The sequence below is a fragment of the Plasmodium inui genome (assembly GCF_000524495.1).
Source record: "Plasmodium inui San Antonio 1 unplaced genomic scaffold supercont1.17, whole genome shotgun sequence".
NCBI classification, from domain to species: domain Eukaryota; phylum Apicomplexa; class Aconoidasida; order Haemosporida; family Plasmodiidae; genus Plasmodium; species Plasmodium inui.
This window is the reverse complement of record NW_008481851.1, coordinates 472,142-499,368: the sequence shown is the minus strand read 5'-3', so window position 1 is coordinate 499,368 and position 27,227 is coordinate 472,142. Positions and strand designations below refer to the sequence as shown.

The 27,227-nt window shown below is 37.2% G+C and overlaps 5 protein-coding genes across 5 annotated transcripts; 2 read left to right on the top strand and 3 right to left on the bottom strand.

Moving 5' to 3' along the window:
- Window positions 1–10,208: 10,208 nt before the first annotated feature.
- On the top strand, window positions 10,209–10,627 carry C922_03840 (hypothetical protein; the record flags this gene model as incomplete). The annotated part of the gene is made up of 3 exons (XM_008819429.1): window positions 10,209–10,249; window positions 10,370–10,448; window positions 10,529–10,627. The coding sequence occupies 3 exons, from the start codon at window positions 10,209–10,211 to the stop codon at window positions 10,625–10,627; spliced, it is 219 nt and encodes a 72-aa protein (XP_008817651.1).
- Window positions 10,628–10,706: 79 nt separating this feature from the next.
- Window positions 10,707–13,015, top strand: C922_03839 (hypothetical protein; the record flags this gene model as incomplete). Its single annotated transcript, XM_008819428.1, has 8 exons — window positions 10,707–10,791; window positions 10,896–11,484; window positions 11,708–11,768; window positions 11,910–12,035; window positions 12,194–12,352; window positions 12,583–12,636; window positions 12,760–12,799; window positions 12,906–13,015. 8 exons carry the CDS (start codon window positions 10,707–10,709, stop codon window positions 13,013–13,015), a joined length of 1,224 nt encoding a protein of 407 aa, XP_008817650.1.
- A 1,033-nt stretch (window positions 13,016–14,048) lies between these two features.
- Window positions 14,049–19,580, bottom strand: C922_03838 (hypothetical protein; the record flags this gene model as incomplete). The annotated part of the gene is made up of 1 exon (XM_008819427.1): window positions 14,049–19,580. One exon carries the CDS (start codon window positions 19,578–19,580, stop codon window positions 14,049–14,051), a length of 5,532 nt encoding a protein of 1,843 aa, XP_008817649.1.
- Window positions 19,581–20,994: 1,414 nt separating this feature from the next.
- C922_03837 (hypothetical protein) lies at window positions 20,995–22,074 on the bottom strand (the record flags this gene model as incomplete). The annotated part of the gene is made up of 1 exon (XM_008819426.1): window positions 20,995–22,074. One exon carries the CDS (start codon window positions 22,072–22,074, stop codon window positions 20,995–20,997), a length of 1,080 nt encoding a protein of 359 aa, XP_008817648.1.
- A 1,007-nt stretch (window positions 22,075–23,081) lies between these two features.
- C922_03836 (hypothetical protein) lies at window positions 23,082–26,957 on the bottom strand (the record flags this gene model as incomplete). The annotated part of the gene is made up of 1 exon (XM_008819425.1): window positions 23,082–26,957. The coding sequence occupies one exon, from the start codon at window positions 26,955–26,957 to the stop codon at window positions 23,082–23,084; it is 3,876 nt and encodes a 1,291-aa protein (XP_008817647.1).
- Between the last annotated feature and the right edge of the window lie 270 nt (window positions 26,958–27,227).

Here is a 27,227-nt window from a genome sequence, read left to right as displayed (position 1 = left end):
ATTTACGGTTTCTGTGTCGACTAAATATTTAAAATGCAACAGAGTAACCTACCCATCTATTAGTCCAGTCTTCATCATCAATTGAACGTCTGAAAGGTTCTGAATTCCAGAAAATTGTCATGTAGGAAATATTCAATTTCACTGATGAATGAATACTATTTCGGGATATATTCATGGGTTTCCGGGATTATGGGACAGAAGGAGTTTAAGGAAACTCAGGTGTTTGTTTTGTTATTTTTTCCTGCATATAATGAAGATTCGAACAATATATAGTAAGCGGTGCACGTTTTCATTATAACAGATATCTGTTATGGTAGTATTCAACAGATACTGTGTTTTATGTTAAGGCGGAGTCTTCTGTTCTTTGAATAATTATTATGTATTGTTTTGTGTACCACGTATGCTGATCATTCACAGTGAAACTCCTTTTATTCAATAATAAGACGTGATTAAATGGAACGGCTTATTTCTTAATGTTCCCTATTAAAAGAATCGGAGTAATATATAATTAATTCAAATAATTAGTAAATACCCAGATTTTAGAGAGATCCATAATATACCGTAGTATACTAAACGTAGTAACAGGAGAAACTTCTAAATTTATGTATGACGATAAAGAAAGGGAAAAAGTACATATTCATGCCCCTGTCCGTAATAGGAGAAGATTCTGGCGCTTGTAGATTTTAGTGGTACATGGCAATTTCATCAAAATATATTTTGTCTGTAAGTAGAAATCATATTAAAGGAACACATAAATGAAGTTTTTACCTTCAACATACAATTCGAACTATGCTATTTTCAAATTATATCATTTTCCATTGTACCAACTATCATACGTATAAAAAGATACCATATGGCAATGGACACTGATATAAGGTAAGACAAGATAGGATAGAGGTACGAAATTTGGGATTATTCTTCTTGAAAGAGAATTATGACGCAATCTTAGAATAACAGAAGATAAAAATAAACATCTGGATATATATATACATGTACAGGCATGTACACATGTGTAATTATTGCAGAACAAAGTTATGATTAAGAAGGATCCGAAAAAGTAATTACTTCTAATGAAAATATATAATCATTCTAATGTTATTGAGGGGGAATTAATGATTACAACTGAATTCTTAGATTATTGCGGAATATCAAGATTTAGTGCAACATGTGTAAACATTGGTTTATTAAAAAATGAGTTTCATTAGCATGATATATTATGCTGGAGGTTGGTATTGTAAGAATATTATCTGGACGAAAGAAGAGCGGTGGATTTAAGGAATTATCAATAAGTTATCCTACACGCATATAGAAATGAAACAACTAATTATTTTAAGGATAGCAGTGAATATCTTTATTGTTGGCCCCAGAAGGAGTACTTCCGAATTTGTAATATACGTATCTTAAATCTATTGTATAGGCTTCCGTTTTTGCATATTAACCCGTTATGTATAGTTGTACACAAATGGAAACAAATTCCTATGATAAATAAAGAGAAAATTATGAAAACAGAAGATTCTTTTTGAGAGAATGAATGAACATATGGTATGTCCAGTAAAGGATGTATCAACAAGTCAATGGAGAACAGGAATTTTTTCTCTTATGCTAGTTACACTAAAATAAAAACTCCAGTATACTGCTAACGGGTGCAAGAAAATAACTGTATTTAGTAAAATCTTTTAAGTAGTGCTTTAGTACGCTGTTTGTGAACCCTTATTGGCCAGGTCAGCGGAGGAAATTTCTCTTTACGTATGAACGAAATTAACGAATTATTTAATTTGAACTCTTAGGACCTCAGGGGAGATTTAGAGGGCGCCTATTAATATATTTTATATCAACGTCAAAACGTAGTTATGAATGCACGTGTTTGCATTTAACCATAGGGGATGTTCATAGATTAATTTATTTTCGCAATGTTAGACTCAATTTTTATTAGGCATAGGAAGAGTATTGATTCCTTCGATTAAATATTCTTTAGAGAAGTATCAGATTTTTTATCTTTGCGAAAGACAAAGTCGATATACATACGGTACCGAGCCGTTAATGCCGGTTAATGTGAGAAAGAATGTTCAAATTAGGCATAATGCTATAGGCATATCTATGCAATAAAGTGGGAAATTCTGGTAGCGATTCAAAAATAGCTTCCATGCTAGCACGCGCACTCTATGAGAGGAGGTATTCAAAATGTACTATTACGATATCGCACGTGAACACTATATAAATATGCCTCTGATTTAGGGAGGCCATCCCATAAGTATTAATGAACTTTGCTGTCAACGTTCATGTTTGTACTTAGTAAGTATAATATCTAACAGTAGAATTTGAACTTACTGTACGCGTTAGTACCACTGTTGTTACAGTTATATTGGAATCTCATTTTATGTTTTGTATTATCAGTATCAGAGTATGAATAACGTTTTTGGTACATATTTGGGGATTAATCAAAGAATTATGCCTTAAAAACGAGAAAATAAAGAATTTGCACAATTCAGTTTTGAGAGAAATATATGTTCAGAATGGGAAACCATGTGACATTATTTGGGAATTTCCTTTTAGCTTACACCATAAGGGGGTTTATTAAAATATGCTCTATGTCAATTTAAAGAAACCACAGAATAGGATACCCTGAAGGCATGCAACTACTAATGCTGAGTCATAGTATAAGAAAGTTCTTTCCAGAATAGATTTGGAGTAATTGCAAAAAAATCTGACACATATTTAGTCCAGTTATAGGAAGTTATACAGTGGATTCCGGTTCACCGGATGCATTGTAACTATAATTAGTTAGAATATGGTGTTCTTTTTTGAAGAATGCATGACGAGATGTGTGTAATTTGAAAAAGTAAAAAGATGCTCATATGTGTCCTCAGGTGGAGTGTATCTATCCGTAGTGTTAACTGTGATTGGAGCCGAACTGAGGAAAGTATAGAAGAATAGGAGAAATGAGGAAGAAGCCAGTTGCTTCTTAGAGTGATCCTTACATTTACATTCCCGTAGAAGTTAATAGATTTCATAAGGAGCCCTTTAAATGACAGGAGGATATTGATAAGAAGAAATAGTAATTTCCACTTATTTGGTAATTATGTATGATAAGAAGATATAAATGAGAAAAAAAGAGACTTCATGAATATGTTCCCAATACATAAGCTGTCTACAAATGATATTTAAGAGCTTCATCGCCATTGCCAGTACATGTAGTTGAGATAACTATTAATAGGAACTATTAAGCCTTATGACGCTCTTGTTTCTTTCCTTAAATTATAGAAGGTTGAGAGTGTGTACATATGAAGAAAACGTGTAGCACTTTGAACATGCAATAGTGGTCGTGTAAGAAGCCAAATTTTCCTGAGAAAATCGTAACAATAGTATGAATAATGAGAAGTATATGGAACAATGGAAGGAAAGAACTGTTTATGCTATTGTTGCCATGGCCTCCATTGTGTAATGTATTTACGAATGCTAACATAACCGTATTGTGTTACCAGGAACAATCACCTAGGGTTTGTTCAAGGAATATAACCATTCGTTTCTATGCGTACTGCAATATATAGGCAGTAGGATCATCTATGATTGAAATAACTTTTTGAAAATTTATTATTATTTCTTATGAGTGATTCGAATCTTAATCCTTCATGAATGTGCACAATGATTAGGTAACTTCTTTATATACATATGGCTGAAATTGTTATATTTGCAGTTGGAATTTATTAATGAAACATGTGCAACATGAAACTGCAGTCAAATTTCAGGTATCCTCTGATTTATTTATAATTATTTTGGTCTGAATTAAAATTTCATTCCAAATTGTCATAATTGTATGAACCCTTACCGTGAACACTAGATACTATAGCATTGGTTTCGCGTGGTGAAAATATATATGTTGAACAGTTATACCGGAGCATGGAATCGTTCTCATGGGATGTATCCAATTGATGGTAATATTTGAATAAAGCCAGGTAAACATCGAAATGATGATGCACTGATAAAACACCAAGGAGTTTCTCGAGAGGTTCATCTGAACTTTATTCGTTAATTCCTTTTTCACATGTCGTATAATATGTCTCCGGCGCATTCATTATTTTCCCATTTAGAATCAGATATTTGTGTGTACGCCATCTGGAATGACTGAGCGTCTGGAGTAATGTCCCGAGAAATATAAACAACATGTCATTTATATTAATGTCCGTGTTACATACATTTGCGGGAATATATCGATAGGGTTGAAAAAGCATATTTAATTTTATGAGTGAATGTATTTTTCATGTGCTCATATTAGTTATGTCGGACAATTGAGATACGAATTATATAGTACACGGAGGGATTTGTTTATAATACACCTTATTGATAACTCCGTAGTCTTATTGTCCAATGTACGAGAACTCGGTAGTTGTGAGATCTGGAGGAAATATAAAAGTTCTTTAGCCAATGTGCGTTGCGTGCATGTTGCGTCTGGTGTACGGATACTGTTAATAAGATATGAATTAGGTAAACCCTAAAGAATGTTGTTCGTTAGATTTATGTAATTATGAGTTCTGTGTTATTTTTCTATTTTGTGAAGTACATTCCTTATTGTGTCCTGTTCTTGGGGGGAAAATTCCTTTAGTAATGGTGAAAATTCATGTACAAAGTAGAAATTAGTAAAGTGAGTAATGTACAAACAAAGTCCGTTACACTGAGTCATGAATCGCCTGCCTATAGTGGAAAATTCATACATATTTCCGGAAGATTTGGGAGAACAGTATATGATAATTGGAATGAATCATTTGAGAAATGTGCTCACCTTGTCCCATGGAAATGAGGCCGCTAAAATATGGAAGAATTACGTATAGATATCTGGCAAGTACTTTGTTATGGGTGGTTTCCACAAGAGCAACATCGGAGGAATTATTAGGGTTATTTTTTTTCTCTTTTTTCTTCTTATTTTTTGCATTTTTTTATAATTTTCTCCTTTCCTCCTGTGCTAGTTTCTTCTTTTCTTATTGTTACTCTTTTTATCTTTTTCTATGTTCTTTTTTTTATTTTCCTTCTTTTTTCTTTTCTATTTTTTTTTTTTTTTATTTTCCTTCTTTTTTCTTTTCTATTTTTTTTTTTTTATTTTCCTTCTTTTTTCTTTTCTAATTTTTTTTTTTTTATTTTCCTTCTTTTTTTTTTCTAATTTTTTTTTTTCTGTTTTGAGACAACTATAAATTTGATTGTTAGCAATAGACATGGATTATTATTTTTTATTACGTGGCGTTGGCATAATTAATGCAACTCATACATTAGCAGATAAAGGGTAGGACATTTTATGATTTATCGGTGTTGAACAATGCTATTATTTGCCTATTATAAATTAATACTTTGTTATCTTTAGTATAAATTTATTTTATAATTATGGTTACGCATAAAATGATTTATTCGTGCAATACACTTCTGTTGTTGTTATATTTCACATATAGAAAGAAGTTTATATATACAAGGCAACGCATTAAGTGTAGAAATTGTTAATGGACACGGTATCCTGAGTGCACACCATCTGTGCACTGTAATTGTGTGTAATGGTCTTATAAGAGGCATTGTAAATAATTTCTATAAATGATGAGAATAGACTAATTACATTTTTTCTATATAGTTCAAAGTCCATTATTTGTTTCTTTTCTTGTAGAAATGCTGATTTGATCAAAAAGGAAGTATATTATCGGGCCCAGATTTGTGAACTGGAAATTTCCGAATTATTATCCTAAGAATTTAAATGAATTATATATTTCATTCATTCGCTCGTGTAATTGCATCAAATAGAAGCGTATATCCTCAAAATACGCTGCTGTGTGTGAATAAGATGAATAAAAAATCTAAATCCAGTGTAATTTTATTTCTGTCATAAGAAAAACAATTATATTTCCACCGGAAAAATAGTAGTTGCAAACCATTTTATCGTAGTGTTTTCATATAACTAGAATTAATTGCGGAGAAATATTTTTTTAGACAAATGTTCATTAAGAATTATTCCTTGCTTATACGTTATATTCTTGGGGTATGGCATTTTTTTTTTGACGCAGTGCGGAGTAAATTAAAAATTGTGTTTTTAAATAAATGTAAGTTTTTTTTTTCTTCCATTAAAATTATATATTTTGTTGAATACACTTCACGCATATTTTATAATAATGGCGTATTAGCAATTAATTGTATATCATGTATCGTTTGCCCATTATTTGCATCGTGTACACGAGGTGGTACATTTTCGCACAAAATTCATGTATTTACGAAGCTCCTACGTCATCATTATAGGATGTAATTCACGGGATTACATGTAAAATGTACGCACCTTGATGTGTTTTCTATTATAATTATTTATACACCCACATAGTGTGTTCTAATGCATAATATTATGTTAGTATGTTCATCGTCGTCTATGGGACTTAGGAATCGATTAAGCCAACTAGCGTTAATTATGATTATAGAACGGCTGCGGGAATGTATTATCAACTGCGAAGATATTACAACAATGGAATAGTATTATGTGATAGTTCAATTAAATTTTTGTGCGCCGAATTTCGTGAAATTCTTCATTTATAGCAGCTCCGTTCCATACCCCCTTTTATATGTACGTTGCAATTCTGTAATATCTAGTGCATAAATGTATGTATGATTGTGGGTCATATGCTGAGAATCTTCTGAAACGGCCTCTCATCAGCATATATAAACTAAAAGAAAGAATTAATGAACAGAAACAACGAAGAATATCCTCAAAGATATTTATCAAAATTTTGATGTATAGCTACGTATTATTTAAATTTTAAATTATTTCATTTATTGCATTTGTTTCTTGAAATACTTTTCTTTTTTACATTTCCCTTTGTAACAGACCTAACCAGATATAATGACATCTGTGCTGTGCGGGCGCCGACATTTACCATGTAATAGAAGAGTTAAAAGTGTAAAACACATACCGGTTTCCATAATTATATCCTTACATATCGCTGCATATGTGTATAGAAAAAATTTTTCACATAAGTTTTTGTTGTTATGATAGCAATGTTTTCTTATGGTCATTGCGGTTTCTGCGGTGTTTTTGCATTGCGTAATTCATATTTTAACCGTTTCTTTTGGATAAGAGGAGAATAAAATATTTCACTCTTATAATGCGTTCCCCATGTTCTTATATTGATGTTGAACGTACGACGTGTGCAGCCTCATATAAAGAAAGACATGATTAATGATAAGGAGATGTTCTCATCAAGATATGGTCAAAATGGTATTATTACTAACAGGGAAAAGTGAAAAAAAAAGGAAATTAGTTACTAAGGACGTAGAAGTGAGGGTAGTTAAAATATTTCCTACAGAAGTCCCTTCACAATTATCGCTAAGGGAAGCACTATTATGGGAAGTTTGCCTCTATGTGTAGATTACAAATGTGCAGGAAGTTGTATAAGGCATGTGCATCAGAAGATATAACCTCTTGTCTCTATGATTTCGCATTACACAGAAATGTATTTCAGTCGGCGTCTATAGATGGGAAAATGCTCAAAATGCGAGGACGATATAACGCTTCCAAGGTCATGTTATATGTTCAGGTGGCCTCATTTTTTTTTTTCTTACTTCAGGGATATCTGGCAAAAATTAACATAGAAGTGTAATTGCTCTTTTTTATTGTCTCTTTAACAGGAAAGGTACAGCTGTCAGTATAGTTCCTAAGAAGATAGCATAAAAAACTGAAATAGAAAATTATGGAGGATACGATAAATATTGAAGTATGTTCTTTTTCTTATGTATCAGACAGGCTTAGAATAGACTGCTCAGAATTTTCTTTTTTTTTTTTCGGTGGTGTGATTACTTATATTTTAAAAATATTGTTCAGTTCTAATTTATATATAGAAGTATATAAATTTACTTACTGAGAAATGCAGAAACAATACATTTTTTTTGTGATATAATTAATTATTGAACATAGCGCTTTTTTTTTTTGTGATTTTTCTTAGAACCAATAACATATATGTTCCTATTATAAATTCAATTTTCTCCAGTAAGAATAACTTCGCAATATTTAATTTTCAATTACAGAGACACTTCGAAGAATGAACAGAATGGGAACATTTTAACGTTTTAAGTACTTAAAAAAAAAATGGGCTGAGGCAGTTACATAAATTTAGATTGTCATGGATTTGAAGGTAAATGAAAATTACATACAGAATGATTTTTCGCGGTAGATAAAACGTGTTTTATATGAAATGGTATTCATTCCCCATCGTGTCCCATTTTTAGGACCATATAAAAGCAATGCTATTTACTGTTCTTTTTTCATGTTGTGCTGAAATTGTGTGAAGCATTTAGAAAACGATTCCCTTCACAGAGTTACGTATAATATTGAATTTTAAAAGAAGAAAAGAATTCTGAGAAAAATTAGAAATTCATGAACATTTTTGAGTTTGGTATAATCTCAAGAAAGTTACCATCTGAGGTGTATATGATTTTTTCGGGGAAAAATATTACTTATATGCAAAATTACAAAACGGAGGGTGGATGTTTTAAGTACATATTTTAGTATGCCATGTGCGGTCAATTTCTAGGCCATAACCTAAAATTAATTATTTCATGTTGTAAAAAGGGAAGTGATCTAGATCTTAGGGGTCCGTTGGAATTTGGGAAATCCATATCACGAGGCGTACTATTATTTTTTACACAATGTCCTATTTTGTTCAAATTCGAAGACTCTATTTATGAATTTTAAGTATTTTCTCTTCACTATACTATTGGAGGTATTATAAGTATTATCTATACTAGGTTCAGGATTGAAGAGTGTTAATTTTTATTCTCTTTTTAAAATGAGAGTGCAGGATATGTAGAATATGGGGAAAACTATCTGAGTTTATTATACAAAAAGATGCATGTACAGAAATAGTTCTCTGCTTTATGATATAATTTTAATAAGGCAAAGCAAAGTGGAAACGCCCAATACAGCAGAAGGGGTAAAGTTTTCTATTTCATTAAGAGGTACTTCAAATATATTATTATGTGGACAACAGGAAAATCATGTGAATTGGATGTAAATGCTTTTCACTTAAAATGAGCGCTTATGTATTGGAATAGCTGATTTTTCCTTTTACTCTGCAAGGTCTTATTTCACGGTGGTAATGCCTTTTTAGCATAAGATATGAAGTATTTGATAAAAATATAAGCGATGCCAGTGGAGTTAGTGATGTGTGCGATTGATGAAACCCTATGCGTCACCCTTAACTCAGAGTATAAGACATCGGAAGGAAGAAAATGGGAGCATCCCTAACATCCTTCTGGGGTTAAATCAAAACGTATACCCTTCAAAGTGACAAAACAAAGCAGAGCAAAGGGTACACATCTGTGGTGAAATGTACAAGTGCACGAATGTTTACCTATGCACACTCATAGAAGAATTCCATTCGTTCTGTATTTGTCAATGGGAGAAAATTTCCTTTTTTTTTTTTTCTTTCTGTTCTTATAAGATGTGCCGATTTGTGAGGACACATCTAGGCATCATCTTTCCATCGCGTTCTGTTGAATGAGGAAAATATACCCACTTGTAGACTGTCTCTTCATTTTTATCATCCCCTTTTGCATAAATTTCCAAACATGTCACTCCCATTTGTGAATAACTACACGTATCATCTCTAAAATGAATTCTATTCTTCCCCTTTCAATTTATGTAAAATTGATCAAATTGAACCCCGCCAGAAATAAAGCGCTTCTGTATATACGAAAAAAAATTTTCTTATACTCAATAAGAACGCCAGGAAACTGTTAGAACATCCAGAAAAAAATGTAAACTATGAAATGCCATTCGTGAGAGGTTATTCCAGGGCTGTTACTTCCTAATCCATGTATTCTCATGACTTCCCCAAAATGGAAACGCTTCACGTATTCTTTCATCTCACTATTGCTGCCTTGGCCCGCAAATGTGCATGTGAACGTTTTTGCATTTTTTCTTTTTTTTTTTTTTAACTCTTGACAAAAAAGAGACAAGAAAGGAGAAGAAACAAAACTGGCATCCACTGTGCCCCTGTATGTGTTAAACCTCATTACAGGGAATAACATCGCGCCGTGTCATAGTTTCTTTCCACTTGCGTCTTTTCCCTCTGACATCCTCCCCCCCTGTCAGAGGGACACACAAGGATGCCTGCACACGGAAGGGTTACTCCCCTAGGTCATGTTACAGGCAGTTATTTCTCCCCGTTCTTCCTTTCTCTTTCTTGTAAGTAAAAATGAAGAAAGATAAGGCTAACCTTAAAGTAAAAGCAATAGGGTAATCAAAATTGAAAGCCAGAAAAAAGGCACAATGTTCTTCGCGTAAACACCATGGAGGCATAATGGTCTCCATCTAGGCACCACAAAGGCACGTTTATGCGTTCCACCCCCATCGCAGAATAAAACCCAAAAAACAGCCAACCTGGAAATCGAGCAGCAACGTAAACCCTAAGAGTCTTCTAAAAGCACACGGACAGGTAAACTAAACGGTGTGATAGCCAGCAAGTTGATGTTGCACTATGTTGTAACTTCTCCCATTTTTATTTCCTTCTGAAAGAATGGGCAAAGTGTGTGCAACACCGCCAGCGCCTCCTTCTCCATCTTCCAAAAAGAGTTTGTCAGAAAAGATTTACATATACAGGAGGTTGAGTCTTAGTGAGCCACACGGAATTCTACTGTTCCCTTCATGGCTACATATGTGCCCATGTAAACATGAGTCTCCCTCCAACGCTGCGATGGTGCTCAATCAGGCTACAGACTCCCGAGGGAAAAAGGGGAAGGATTATCCCAACACGTCCGCAGACAGCCCACTAAAAGATGGTAATATAATAAGACGATAAGTTTTCCCCAATAAAGTGTACTACAAAAAGTTCGATCAAAAAAAATGAAAAAGTAGAACCGGGCGTTATACACCCCCTTTGCAGTTGCTCAAAATGATAAAGGCAAATCCTGCCATGGGGACAGTGGGGAAACCAAGTTGAAAAAAAAAACAGAAGCGAAAAAAAACAAAACCAATGTATCAATGAAATATCGCGAACAGACATTAATGAAAATAAGGGGAGAACACGACCCAAATAATGCTGTTAATCCAGATGGTGAAGGGCACAAAAGTGGCAAAGGGAACACCGTCGACCAAGCAGATTCGAGTGTTAAAGACAAAACACAAGAAAGGAATAATCCCCAATTCATACAAATAAAAAGTGATGATAAATATCTTATCCATCTTCTCCAGAAACAAAATGTACAAATTCAGTCGGAAAAATGTGAAGACATATCAGTGAAGAAGGGAAAAAATGCCACCCCCTCCTCCAGTAGCCAATCCATGGAAGACAACTCAAGTGACGACTTTCAGTGCGCAGATATTATAGAACAGTTTAAAAAAAAAAAGAAGCGGGAGTTATATGCCAGCAAGAAAAAGCGAATAACGGATAGAAAAAACATGTTAATAAGGAAGGCAGTCTACAAGGACGCAGAAACGCAAGTCTTTATTGACGACTTTACCAAATATTACGAGTATGAAAAAAAGGAAAAAAAATATATAGCGATTATTGAATATCCAAAAGGAAAATAACGATGCGTAACTTTCGTATAACCGTGACGCAAATGCAATTCAGAGAAGAATATCTCATTTCGTTGCTTCATCCCTGAAATTATACGACCATACACATACATTGCACTTATTACCCCATTCACCATTTTGTTAATCTCCTTCTGTACTTTAAAAAAAAAAAAAAAGAAAAGTGAAGCCCCAGATTGAGAAGCTGGTTGAAGATGTCCTAAATCAAGCGTTAAAAGAGGTAACTTTCTCTCCAGCCTCAATACATGGGCCTATTCGCAAGCCCCCCGATAGCTCCACTTAGCATTATATACACTAGCTTATGTTTACATACAATTATGTTTTCTTTTTTTTTTTTTTTTTACTCCTCTCCTTCTGACAGATTTATGAAGACCAAGAGTTAAATAAAATAATAAACAAAATAAACCACTACGAACCAATCAGACAAGAGAAATATCAATCCCTTAAAAACTACGAACATAATAGTAACCAGTTTTACACACAAACGGTAACAAATCCTTCTCATGTTGCGCAGAAAGGAGGAAAAAAAAAGAAGAAAAAAAACAGACACATATATGCTCACATTCTTGAGTGCATGAAAACGTTTGGTGGGTCATCTTCCAACCTCTTCCATGTCTCCCCCTGTTTCACTCCTCTCAATCTTAGCAAAATAAAATAAAAAACAGAATCCTACTCAAAAAGAAAGTCGAAATTATAATGAAAAGAAAAATTGCCCATAGTAAAGCCCAGAAGAACATGTACTTTATACTTCAGAAAAACTTGGACCTGTATTCCTTGATGGATTATTTCCCAAGCGGCTTGGAGGTAAAAGGGGGCGAGGGAGTTCCAACGGGAAAGAAAGTGTCGGGTCGGCGTCTAACCGAGTAGGGTGTATGCACCAATGCACAGTTAGGTCTATATGTCTATGCATAAGTATAGGTCTATGCATAAGTATATGCCTATGCATAAATATATACCTAGGTATAAGTAAATCCCTATGCATAGCTATATACGCACGATTTCGCCTTGCTGTGTGTTCCCCACCCTCCTTCCAGAAAAACATGAATCTAATCGTGCTCCCATGGCTAGCGGACTTAATTCTGTACTTGGTGAGGACCCTGTTGCGAAAATTCCCCTCTTTATTTTCTTCAAAATTTGCCCTTAAATAAAAAGCTCTCTGAGCAATACATTCCTAAGGAATAAATCCCACCGATGGTTTCGGTTTCGTTCAGATAAGGGTGAAAAAGGAAATAGTCCACTATGTCATCAAGGGTAAGATATACTTACACGCATGCACCCTACTCTATGCAATCCCGCACGTTAAACACAACCCATTTCTACCCACACATATATGACATTTTTTTGCCGCACTTTCAAGATATGATGGAAAAGAGCTTTGTCTCCAGAACGGAGATACTTGAGGCCTATAAAAGGTTAAAAAAATGGGGCTTACACAAAACCTACATCCTTATTAAACAGAAAATTTAAACGATGCAGTGTTCCGTGTGGTGGTGCGGTGTGGCACTCAGTTGGAAGAAAAATAATCCATCCAAATGGCATATAATTGTACTAGCAATTCCACCCCCGTCGTTGACCCCTCCCCCTTCAGCCACCTTCTTAAAAAAGGACACGAGGAAGAGTAGAATATTTCCCACAAATTTGCGAGTGTATTCCTGGAATAAATCGAGCTTCTTTCCCCAAAAGGACAACTCCCCTCCTTCTACATTATCAAATGGAAGATGGGCATCTACTCGTGGACGCTCCTCCTTTCATCTTCCATTTCGCGCCCCTCAAACGTTTATCCTTTTTTAAGATTCACAAAACGGCCAGCGGTTTCAAAATTGTCAAGAGATTGTTCATTTGTAGCAATGCAGTGCTAAGGGGAAAAAAAAATATAAAAAAAAAAAGCGCGCGGAGCATTCATACATGTGTGCATAAAAACATACATACGTGCGCACCAGCACAAACACATACTTTCCCACGTACAGATCTGCATACCCCCGTCATCACTGCAAGTGGGGTGAAACGAAGCGCGCATCGTGTAAACACACGAAAGTGGGTGCCACAAACTCGCTCGAACGATGTTCCATTTTTCCTCGCCCTGTTTGTTTCCATCCTTAAATGGTACATGCATACGCACGAGCGGCGAGAAAAAGCAGCAGGGATGAAAAAAAGGGCGAATTTGTAGTTGCACAAATAGGCCTAAAAATGAGTGAAGACAAATGTGTACCTATGTACGGATTTATGTACGTGTAGGGAACACGTCCGAGCATCATGGACGCCCCCAGGGACTGCTTCCCCACAAATTAAAGAAACAAGAACAAACACGTGATGCGCTAGCGGCAATGTGACTAGCTCATGGCAGCCCAATCTTTCGCGGCCGCTTTGACTCGAAAATATGAAGATTGTTAGAATCTCCCATTTGATCATCCGTTAATCCCCTTTGTGCTCGACTGTGAAACCTTCCTCCTTCCCCCCGAAGTTGCATCTCCATGGTGCGGTCCCAATTCACACGTCGCTGCTAAGTCCCACCGTCCTCATTTCTGCTCATACTCAGTTCCTCGTCATTTCGAACCACATCGTCATCATCCTTACATCTCGACTCCTTCAAAACAACATTTGTTGCATTCTCATGAGCGTTCGAAACGTTCTTGGATTTATTTGTGGTGGACTCGATTTTGCCTAGGATATCTTCAGCCAGTTCCCTCATTTTATTTTCCAATTTGTCATTTTCGACCCGTTCGTTATTTCCCTTTTCATTGTTGGACGCGTTCGACTGCTGCTGTTGTTGCTGCTGTTGGTGTTGTCCTTCCTCTGCCGGTCTTCCCCTCTTTTTCTCCGTGGCCTTTTTACATATATGAATGAAGCTATCTTGAATGTATTGATTCTCCCTTATGATGTATCTGATTAGAGGAAAGTTTTTATTCATTCTACTCAGCACCTTCTCATCAATTTGTATGTTTAGAAAGACCTGCATGTACAGTTTCAGCGCGTCGGTGTTGTTAATATTGACTTCTTTCATTTTTTTGAAAATCTTCTCGACCAACGTTTCGTTATATTTACTCTTTTTAATAAAGCTCAGAAGGAATTCTTCGATTTCTTTATTCATTTCGTACTTGAGTTTCTTTTCATTTTTCGCCAGGACGGAAATCATGTCACATATGTTGTTGACCAGTGTCACATGCGACTTTCTGTCTAATTCATAGAAGAACGATTTGGACCCACTCGATATCTTCTCATCCTTATCGATGGTTAAGTACATCATATGGACAAGCAAAATATTCTTGGCCTTCACCGTGTCCGTCATGAAAAGATGCGTAAAAACAGAGACAGCTGTCCTTCTCAGGTTTATGTCTTTATCATTAAGAACTTTAAAAATGTACTTGTTGTATGGCTCCAATAAGTTTGGGTGCCTATATAACAAATCGGCGTAACTGATTAGGAGCATTTTTCGTACGTTTGAGACCGTCCTGAACATGATTCTGCTTCGAAAGAGATTCCACGGGTCGTCCTGGATGTCCTCCTCCTGGGTGACAAATCTCTCCACTTTCTCATTTTCGATACACAAATGGTTGTCTTCCTTTTTGCCTTCTCCCTTCTTCCTTCTGCCCCTGCGAGAGAAGGACTGCAAAAAATGGGGCACCCCACGGCCACCACCGCCGTTGTCATCGCTGTCGCTTCTCAGCATGCGGTCGTTCCTCGCGTCGTCTCCATTGGACGGGGCGCCCCCTTTTCCCAGCAACATCTCCGTTTTCAACTCAAAAATGGAGTTCCCCTCCTCCGTTATAATGGACACAATCAGCTGTATAATCGACACGTGATCTCTCATGACGCTCTGGCAAAACTTTTGCGAAATTATGCAAAACTTGCACAGGGTTAGGAGACAAACCAGGACGAGCAAGTACATCTCATAATGCATGTAGATATTTCCCTTCATGTTATCGGAATCCTTAAACGGAGGGTATGTTCCACTTTTAAGAGGCCATTTATTCCCCCCGTCCGCTTCGCCCTTAACTACACAGTCATTAAAAAAACTTTCCGGGTTATTCAAAATTAAAAATATTAAAGGCAGAATTTTTTTTCCCAACAGATTATTACATACAATCATATTTTCAACCACGTAGTCGAAATATTCTCTGTCTTTTTCTTCCTTCGTACACATTCCATAGTTACTGTCACTTTTCGATGCGATTTTTTTCAAATTGTTTTGTATCTTCTCTGCATATATGTAGGTATATAACCCTAGGTGACCTGACACGAATATGAACTTCGTTAGCATGAAGCAGGACACCTTGCTTGATTTGTCTACTGGGCTCTCTTCCGCCTCGTCCACTCCCTTGCTACGTAGTCTGCACGCCGAGCTGTCTCCCCCTCTGCTCTCAGTAAAATCTTCATTCGCACTTTTGTTTTCACCACACAGGATGGCACTAAGCATGCTCTTCATCTTCATCGCAAAGATGGCAAGGAAGTCATCAAAGTGTTCGTACATGCTTTCCACAATTGACTGACAACACTTGAACCACACATTCCTGTCATCGTGTAGAGGGAAATAGTCGATCAGTTCGGGTGGTTCCCCACTGCGCGTGTTCACTACAACATCGTTAACGCTGGCGCGCCGACCTTTACTCTTCCCGAGGGAGGATGCCCGGGGACTCATCTCACTAGCAGAAAAATTCTCTCCATTTTTCTCGCCCTTCCCATCAGACATATGATCAAAAACGAGGTTAAACAAAATGATGAGTAAATTCTGGACAATTTTATTCGTCTTATTATACCTCAAAATTAAAATTAGCAAATTTATAAAGTGCAGATTTTCCTTGTACTGATTGATGAATACCAAAATGAGATGCTTCCTTTTGTTGCTAAAAACAAAGTGATGTTCTTTTTTCCCTTTTTTTAAATTAACCGTGTGGATAGAATAACAGAGTATCTTCATCAGCAACAGAGCCCCTTCCTTGATGATCAAATTCTTGTTCTCACTGAATGTATCTACAAAAATTATGTTAAATAATTCATCCAGCAATTTGGTAACACTTACGCTGCACTTCTCCTGCATTAATAGACACTCCATTATCTTCTCTAAACATGACAGATCCTTCAACTTACTATTAAGACACACATTAATTAATCGAAAGGCACTGATTCGATAGTCATCACAAGTTATGTTTACATTTACAAATTCAGTGATAATAATTTCTACTATGCTGGAATTGTTGCTAAAAATTAGAGACCATACTTTGTTCATTTGTTCCTCTACTTTCTTATTTCCGCACATATGTGCTAGTATAATAAATCGGATGGCACTCTTTTGGTCCGTCTCCACCACGGAGTATAACAATCTGAAACAGAGTTCCACACAATCGTCAACAATAATCGAAATGAATAAAACTTCGTTGTACATTTTTATTAACAAATCGTACTTATTCTGGTGATTCTTCTTTGTTCTCTCTTGGTTGCTCACTCCGGTGGAGACGTTGTGATTACTACCATTTTGCGCTTTCCCGTTTACTTCACCCTGATCTGTTATGTCGCTCCCTCCCCCATCACTGCTATCACTGTCTGATAGATTAACTCTTTTCCTTCCCGTTCCACTGGACAGCTCCTTCCTCTTCATCGCCTCTTTCCTCCTGCTCAGGTTCGCCAGCTCCTTCTTTATCCTATTTGTGTGCAGGGGGATGACATATTTATTCTTCACCACGTCGCTTGCTATGCACGAAAGGAGGGAAAAGGCCCTCTGCCTCACCAGTGGAGACTTGTCATTTATCCGTTCGCTGCATATCAAACACAAGTTATTGTAATAGTTGAGAGGGATGAAATTATTTTCTATTAGCTCCTGCAAGACTTTTAATAAATGGCAACGCACATGCAGCTTCGAATCATGTTGTCTCGACATCAACACGTTCATAACAAAGGCTCTGTTTTTTAAGCACTCACTAAAACATAATTGTAAAAATGGAATGTCCTCCATAACTATTTTGTGAATCATATCTTTGTACGTATTGATTTTGCTTTCGTTCAAGCTTTGTCGAAATGACCTTAAATATGCGTTCATTTTTTTTTTTTTTCTTTTTCTGTTCTGTCCTTGTTGCTTCTTCCTAAGTATGCAACCCTTTTTCGCGTTTTTCCTGCTACCACCTCTGTTGTTTCTTCTCGCGTTTACTTTCTTCTTCCTAGATCCGTTCCCTTTTTTAAATTCCTCATCGGACGACTGGCTCTCATCATCGTCTCCTTGAGAGAAAAACTCGCTGCTATCGTCGTTCTGGTCTGTCTCCTCCGATTCGTCCTCTTCATCGAATCCTCCAGCTTCCCCCGCTCCATCATCATCTCCCTCTACATCATCCTCCCCGTCTATATCATCATCTTCCTCTAGATCATCCTCTTCCTCCTCTCCGTCATCGTCTTCCAACTCTCCTGTGTCCATGTTCATCTTAAACCTTTCACTACGAGTGACATGCCCATAGTCTCCATCCTTGTCCGTACTTCCCCCCTCGTTCACTTCCTCACTAGCCTTGGCTAAAGTTATAAAATTTTTAAATATCTCGAAAATGGATTTTCTAATGTAATAAATATCAATGCCCAGCATGTCCTTTAAGTCTTTCAAAAATGACAGAAGATGGAAACTTAAATTTTTCGATAAGTACTCCAAAAAATTCAGCACATTTAATATTTCATTTTGTGCATGTGTTTGTACGCTCAGGTTTAAGTAGAGGAGCGAATTTTCCTTTATATAATCGATAAACTCCTTTATAATGATTGTCGGAATGTCCGTGTTCTTCACCCTTAGCAGGGCATCACAGATATTCACGGTGGTGCACTTTTTGCAGTTGTTTAAAAAAATGTACGTAAAGGAGAAGGAATAGAATTTTTCGCCAACTGACTTTTCGCTCTTGTTGTCTTCTTCTTTAGGGGGGTCCTTCCGCGTCTCCTTAACTTGAGTACCACCCTGATCGGCACTACAGTCACCTTTGTTATGGTCGTTAACTCCATCCTCACTATCTTCACTTAATCCCTCGCTGAAATCTCCCCTGTGTCGCCACCCCGATGAACCGCTTTTTTTTCCCCCACCTTTATGGCTCTCCCTGCTCGTGTTGCCCCTACTGGACAGAGCACCAACCCCACCCCTTCCCTTCTCTTCCTTAATGTACATCTTCAACAGGGTCCCAATAATCATCGAGATGTGATCATGATAGGTACTCATGTTAAACATGTTGTTATTTTCCTGGTTAATGGTGTAGATATTTAGAAAAAACTGCAGATATAAATCCACCACAGGGATGTTTACCTGGTCATATAAAATGTCAAAGTTGATGTTGCTTACCAATAAAATGATATTGTTCAGAAGACAATTCATATTTTTCAAAGCGACATTTGTTTCTTCATCGTTGTCCTTTTTCAGTTTTTTCCTCCCTCTCTGAACATTAACAACCACCATCTCGGAATTCTGTTGCTTACAAAAATTATGGTTATAATAACAATTAAACAGATTTAGGTAAATAAATGTTAGCGCATTAAAGTAGGAGGTTAAAATTTCGTGGATCTCGAAAAAGGTAAATTTCTTTTTCCTCTTTTCATGTACAGAATACTCTTTGTAATTATCTTCCAGACACTGAATGATCATATTCATGATGCTATTATTTTCGTTTAGAATAAATTGTAACATTTCCACTCCATTATCACAATACCCATTTTTCTGTTGATATTTTTCGACACATTTCAAATAGTTTTTAAAAACGTCTACACTTTTTTCAATTAGAATAGTTAGACAGCCGAATATCTTCTCCTGTTCTCCATCGTTTAAATTGTCACTTATGCGTATGTAATTCAGGACAGTGTCAAATCCCTCTTGACACAACAGAAGTAACAGATTGCCATAACTCTCGTTGATGAAAGTGAAATAATTAATTATGCACTCGGCCTTCAGATTCACATTTTCTATATCTTCCGCCCCACACCCGTACACATATTCATTTTTTTTTAAGCTTATGTCCTTTAAAAAATTGTCGATGTTATTATTAATGGGTAGCTTGAACTTTTTAATCTTCCCTTGCAACATCGTTAGCAGCGGTCAAGCAAAAAAAAAAACAAAAAATGGGGAGCGAAATAGTGACAGAATAGACTACTGCTTCACCATTCCTCTTTGACGTGGGTAATCACGTTGCTCCCCCAGTCACTGTGCGCATGAGCGGCGTATCACTCCGCGCAATTTCGCCAATATCCGAGGCGCATGATCTGGTGGTAATTTTACACGTCCCGCAATTCAAGAACTAACATGATAGTAAACCCCATCAATGCTACGTACGTGTCTTTCTTCGCCATTCAAACTTCAAATTTGCTTTCACCTTTGGCAAGTTCTTAAATTACCCTGGCGAACTTATAAAGATCAGTAAAAATAACAGAAAAGTGCACTGTGCGAATGCAAAATCAGCGAACAGCTTTTACACATATATGTTAAGTTAAAAACAATTGAGCATATGCGAAAAATGTAACTTAAAACTGAGTGTAAAAATGATACATAAATGTTTTCACGCAAGGAAAAAAAAAAAAAATTTGCGCAAGATACGTACTTATACATACACATGAACTCGCCAATTTTGTAATTTCCCTCGAATGAGAAATTCGAAAAGGAGTTCAAACCAGTGCCTCTTATTTTAAAAACCACTTCATTTGATATTTTCCGCTTCGCGATTTTTTAAATAAACACAGAAATTGTACAATACCTGCAATTTTTTTTTTTCCTTAGGGACCTGCCATTTTGATTCACAGCGAAATTATTTTCTCTTTCTCTTTAAAACGATGCGGGGGGAAAAAAAAAAAAAAAAAGAGTAACCCATTTTGTATGTAGCTACTATTACCCTCATGTGAGAATGTCGCAAAGGGTTATATCTTCTCATGGGCATCACATGACACAACCACACTGCATTCCAATGTCATACATCCGAAGGTGGAAACGCCTAAAACCTGTCACGAGTCGATGGACGAAAAAAAGTTGCCCCGAAGGTAGGTAACCTACTCAACAGCTACATGTCGTGTAAACTCATAAGACAGACGAAATGAACTAGTTACCGCTTCTCCACACACAAAAAAAAGAAAAGTGTGTGAGATAAATTGTGTTAACTCGCATCGGGGGGTGTATAAAAATACTAACCGCAGTGAAGAAGTGGAACTCTGCAAAGTTCCTGTTGGTGGAGTGGATGGGAGAAAAAAAAAAGACTCACAAAAATTAGGGGGAAAAAAACGCACATGCGTACTCACATAAACCTGCACGTCCTGCTGTCCCTACGCGGCTGCAAACCAGGCAGTTGACGCCGTCCCATAATTGGGACGCAGGCTGGACCATTAATGCATAAAAGAAAAAAAAAAATTCTCAAAGGGTTGTTCAAAACTTCCGAAAAAGTTAGCAGAAGCTTAGCAAAAACTTCACCACTTTACCAAAATTGGCCGCCCAAATGGCAAATGTCGCTCCAACCTCAGTGACACCAGTAGAGAAGCAAAAAGAGCAGCAGGAGAAGATTAAGGCTCGTGAAATAACCAGAGTTGCAGTAATATCCCATATGCTTCGTGTTTCCATTTTTACATTTGCAAAGAACACCGACGTTTTTTATGACTCCATTTGTTATTTCCCCAGGAGGATCTAGAGGCGTGCACACCGCATCCGGATCGCACCCCCCATTATTCACTGAACAGTGTTCTTTACAGATAAAGTTATTTTTTATATCCATTGAATAACCCGGTTTGCAATTGCAGTACTGAAGTCCTGAATTCATTTTGCATGTGCCATAAGTCCCACAGTTCAGTGTACATGCCTCATTTAATATTCGGCTTTTTCTTGCCGCACTCATCATTCTTTTTACTTCTCCTTGGTAAGCAAACAGTCTATCAGTATCTTCCTTGTACCATGTATGATAGGTCCCTACATTTCGATTCATGCTTCCGTCCTCCAAAAATTCAAAAACGGATTTACTTGTTTCACTTCCTCTAACTGTGATGCAGTATTTATGCCTTCTTTGTGTCATCTTCTCTTTTCGTGCCATTCTAGAGGGTATGATATTTCTCAAAAGAAGAAACAACTGATCGAATTTGTGTTCACTCCATTTGCTTGTCTGTTTCATCGTTCCTCCATTTGTGTATAAAAGGAGGGTGGAATTACCATCGCTGAAGCCATAAGGACAGATATCATTCAGTTGGATCTTTCTTTTATGGGCGCTACCACATCGATTCGCATTTTGATATTCTCGCAAGGCACACAGGTTTTCACTGGGGAGGTTGTTTCCGTCGCAGGAGACTCCTTTGTGAGCACAGAAAAGACGGGATAATTCGGTGGTTCTCTCATCATTTTTTTTCTCTTCATTTGCACTACCGCCAAACAGTTTGCCCGTTGGGATATTTTCCCAATTCCATTGGTTCAATTGCTTTTCTTCTAATGACTTATACAAATGGGACGAATCACCACGTGTGTCCTCATTTGATTGTGCCTCCCTTCTGGCACCATACCGGGGGAACAACAAAATGCAGGCGCTTAAAGAAAAGGGCACTTTCAAATTCAGCATTTCATTCCCCTCACCTATTAACGTGTACAGAGACCTACCCTTTTTTAAAAAAAAATAATAACGGCGATAAATATAACCAACCTGGTTTATGTGCCACTTGAAATTTAGGCAACGAGGTAGGAAAGTTGACCCTGCCAGCGACTTCACTGTTTGTAAAATATCCAAACAAAAAAAAAAAAAAAAAAACTATATATTCATTATACATAGACGCATGTCCTTACCGAATGGGAAATAAAAGGGGATGAGATCAAAGTGATTGAACGACGAACAGATGCTTCAAATGTTTCCCATCATGTGCTTAAGAAAGAAGAACAAAATGCGACATGATTGTCTTCTTTAAAAAATAAACCAACATGATTTTAAAAAATGCCCAGAAATTGGAGATAGTCAGGTCAAATGGGCCCAATCACAAACACTCAAATTTATGCAAATACGCATATAGGTAAAAATACCCATACACACAGACATACACCTGCATTCATCTGTACATTCATTTTTTTTTTTTTTTTTAAACAATTCCTATGACGCTGTTTTTTTTTTTTTACAAATAGGTAGATAACACCACGCGGGTCGCTTTTTTGTGGAAAGGATCAATGTGTTCACCTATTAGCACACGTCAGCAGACACCAACAGGTATATACATACACGTGTATGTCTGTATCCATGTGCCCACGTGTGCTGAGAGGTGAACAAGGTCAAGCGCGCACACCGAATTCATCGGCGAAAACGAAAAAGAAAGGGGCTAGCTTCCCCCTTGTGCGCTAAGCTATTATTATCATACTTAATAAAATTGTAAGGACCCTTTTTTTGGCCACCTACAATGATATCCCCTAGCAAATTTTGCTATTTTACTGCTTCGAGACGGGGTACATCAAAAAATGGGGCAATTAAAAGTGATCCGGAAGGTGGGACCAAATAACAGAGCTATCAGTGTCGCACAAAAGGACGCTGCGAGGGAACACATCCACACAAAGGTGTGCAAAATCAAAACACTACTTCGAAAATTTTCATCGCGTTTTTCCGTCGGATTTCTTCCACCCCCTTTGTAACGTCCTCTGTGTGTGCCTGTACATCGTGAAAGAGGCCTCGGAATAAATACCCCCTGCGTGCCACAGAACTTCAAACAGCTTCAAAGCATTGTAAAAACTTTCGTGGAAAAAGAAATAATGTGCCAAGTAGTAAATAGCTTCAAACAGACTCGTGGAGGAGTTTCTTAAAAAGTGAATAAAGCAAAAATAACTTGTTTTTCTCTTAAATATCTTTTTTAATTTTTTTAAAAAGGAATTACTATCGCATTTATAGTAGGTGTCACATTTCATATTATCATCCAGCTGCGCTTTACCCAAGGAGCCACACGTTACAACTTCTTCAGCTTCGAATTTAAGGAGAGATGAAACGCGTCCCATTCGATTTAACCTCCGCATTATCTTCATTTTATTCAAGCAACACTTTAAATACTTGACACACCATCTGAAACATTCATTATTTTTTTCGTAAAAAAGAAAAATCGTTTCTTTACTCCTTCCTTTTTTAGAGGGGTAAGGGGCATTTCCTTCCTGTGTTTCTTTTCCCATGAAGAAACTCCCCCTATTTTGTGCTTTCAACTTCAATAAGTATATAAAAAACAGCATAGACGCGAACGAGGGATCTTTTTTAAATACCCACCCTTTCTTCAACGTGTCTATGTAACTGTTCACGTCTCCTTTTTTCCAATAAATCCCAGACAAGTGAAAATAAAAAATGGTACTTTGCTGAGAATTTATTGCTTGTTCATAACAAAAAATGGAACATCGATAATTCCCTTTCCATTCAAAACATTTCGCCAAGCTGAACCACGCACTGGAGTTATTAAAATATAAAATAATGGCTTTCGTAAGGATGCCAACAGAACTGTTCACATTCCCACAGGAGAAATACTCCTGGGCCAAAGCCATATATGAGAACACGTGATATTTATTCCTTTGAATTCCTTCCTTGAAACAAAGAATGGACTTCTTCCGATGATTGCATAGAGAGAGATACTTCCCCCTGATGTAGCATAATTTAGCGTCATACTTTGCATTTCTGTTTTTACCTGTGCATTTCCTCGCAGCCCTTTCACAATCCCGCAGAAGAATTAACAACACCGGGAGGTTCTTCTCACACACCAGCATGTTCACCAAAAGCTCCACATAAATAAACCCGTTTGAGAAGTACCCAGGAAGGAGAAACATTTCCATGTCTTTACACTTCTTCGCACTTATTACCTGAACGCATGACTGACCGTCATCACTCGTTTGTACTCCTTTTTTGCCTCTCCTCCCTTTTTTTTCCCTTCTTTGCAAATAGCGAACACAACAGCTTTCCAGCAGACTTCTCTCCAAAATGATGTTCCTATTGCAGATTCGATTCATTTTGTCAAAGCACTTCATACTCTTTTTTGCCTCCCCGCAATAGTAATACAATTTGGCTAGTTGACAGGACACATAAAAGTTGTTCGGCAGGATTTCCTTTAAATGTTTGTAAGTCTTTATGGAATCTTTGTAGAGCGAACAATTGAGGGAGCAAAAGTGAGCGAACCCGAATAGCGACATGAGATTCCTTTTAAACTTGTACCTTTTCAGGTACCCTTGGTATCTTTCGAAAAATGCGAGGAGTGTCTTCCTGTTCCGCGGTTTGGTTTTTCTTGAGTGGCTCCCCCTGTGTGAGTGATTCCCCTTTTTTGACCTGTCCCCCCTTGACCGCTTCCCCCCTTGACACCGCTCCTCCTCCTTCTCGCTAAAAACGCGACTTACAAAGTAGCAGTTCCTAAAAAAAAAAGACGCCCCCGAGTTGCGCAGCGGGTTCACGTAGATGTACCTAGAATAGTGTTCGGCCACATCTAGGAAGTCCCCCTTTCCGCTTTGAAAATATTCATTTCGAAACAGATGGCTGCACAGCTTTTTCAACTTTCTGGAATTTTCGCGAAATCTTTTTTTTTCTTCACAAATGGATTCATAACTACTTCGATACGTGCGGCTACTCCCTTGGGGGGTTTTCCTTAACGATTCACTTTCAAGTTCTCCCATTCTGCTTTTTCGTGAACTACCTCCAGTAAACAACTCTATCGAAATTAAATTGTTAAAGAAAACCCACGCCACAAAGTTAAAGTAGTCACGTCTGATGCTTTTCTTCACATAGAGCAAACTTTTATGAAATTTTTTCAAATCGTAGTAAACTACACTTAGTAGCAGACAAAGGTGCGTGTCTAGTTTAATTTCTTTCTGGACTTTCCTCAGATATTGGACGATATACATTAGTATTTCCCTCTGCAAAGCGCTTCCTATACTCACCTTTTGGGGCAGAAAATTCAGATCGTTTGCTTCGGAACGCTTGGTGTGCACCTTAGAGGAAATATTCCCACCTAAGCTTAACACTTTATTCTCCCCGAAGGAGTAGGCATATCTATACAAACACAACATTTTGAGGAAGATTAACAAATTGGTGTCTACCTTGATTCGGCTTCTTACCGTGTCACGGATTCTTTCCTTCTCACATAAGAAGGAGCTGTGTTTTTTTTTATCGCTCTTTTCTCCAATTGGAACATCTGTCCGATGTGATAATTTCCCAGTCTCGGTGTCTATGTCTCCTTTTTCCTTTCCTCTCCCTTTCTGTTCCTCCTCAGAAAGGTTTCCACTCGCCTTGTGCACACTTCTACGGCGTGGTACTATCCCGTAGTTGTCCCTGCGTAATGACTCTGATTTGGTACTCACGTTGGAGTGATGTGTATATGGGTCACTAACGTTTCCTCCCCTTCTGCATGAAGAACGTTTCATTTTTTCTCTCCCCCGTTTGGCTGTCCCTTTCATTGCAAATGTTCCGTTTTGCAGATACTTATGACACCACCTATTTACATTATTTTCGTACCTAATAAATTTATGCCTGACAATGAAAATGCGTTTTTTTTTTCTTTCCCTTTCTACTTCCTCTTTTTTTTTCTTCTTCACATTTTGCATATACATTCGGAGTTTGTTTCCCTTATCAATAATTTTATCCCTTTTCTGGTCAGCAGAAATAAAATACTCATTTGATGATCTCTTCGAAATTGAATTTTTCTTACCTTTCCTTTGGACTTTTGTTTTTTCCTTTTTTTGTTCAATGTCTTTTCCGCAATCAAAATTGATCTTCTGGATGGATACTACCGAGCGGATCATGAAATGCAAATTGTAATTTTTCCCTTTGAAGTAGTTATCTCTTAGTATGTCTTCTTCCCCGGGTGAAGAAAAGGAATAAACTGAAATTCGGCTTAGCTTAAGGTAGGCTTCTTTATATTTCTGTTCATAGTACAAGCGAACCACTTCTTTGTAGGTGGGAAAAGGGTTGACAATTAGGCAATCGTTCAGGAATCTCCCGTTTACTCCTCCTCGTCTGCCTCTTCCCCTTCCCTTTGACAGCTCAGACAGCCATGTGGAGTTATGATTCAGACACCTAATTTTGTACACCATGGACTTTTTAAGAAGAAAAGATTTAAAACGCTTCATATGGAGAAGGAACTCATTCATGGGCGCTTTCCATGTGAGTCTTTCTTTCCCGCGTATACGTTCTCCCCCGGTTATAACTTGGCCACGTGTGATGCCTGTACTTCCTCCCCCATCAGCTAAGCATCGTTCCTCCGCTTCCCTCTCCAAATTTATCCCCTGCTCGTCCGCTGCATCGCTCCTAACTAACTTAAAACAATTGTCATACTTATCGAAACTTTTTGCACTGAAAAAAGCATTAGACAAACTTATGGATCTTCTTTTTCCTTTTCCATTCTTGTCTTTTCCTTGTATGATGTTCTCTGCCGACAGTTTCTCCCTTTCTGTGGATCCCACCTCATCATATTTCCTCTTCCTTCCGGACGAGGCCGTGCTACAGCTCCGCATTTCTTTTGGCATACTTTTGAGGTGCGTCTTTTACATGCTCTATTTTTTACAAGTAGAAAGGTGGGGAAAGTATACAAACAGACTCCGTATACACTTCAAACAGGGAGAAAGAGAGGAAAAAAAAAATATTCTCATGTCAGCACATGAGCCGCGACATACGGCAGATGCGAACGCGCGAGAGTTATCGCGATCGTTTGGAGGGTTCCCTTCGTCCACATTTTGGGGAAACTTTGCCACAATTTTATAAGCAGCACGTGGCTAATTTCACCA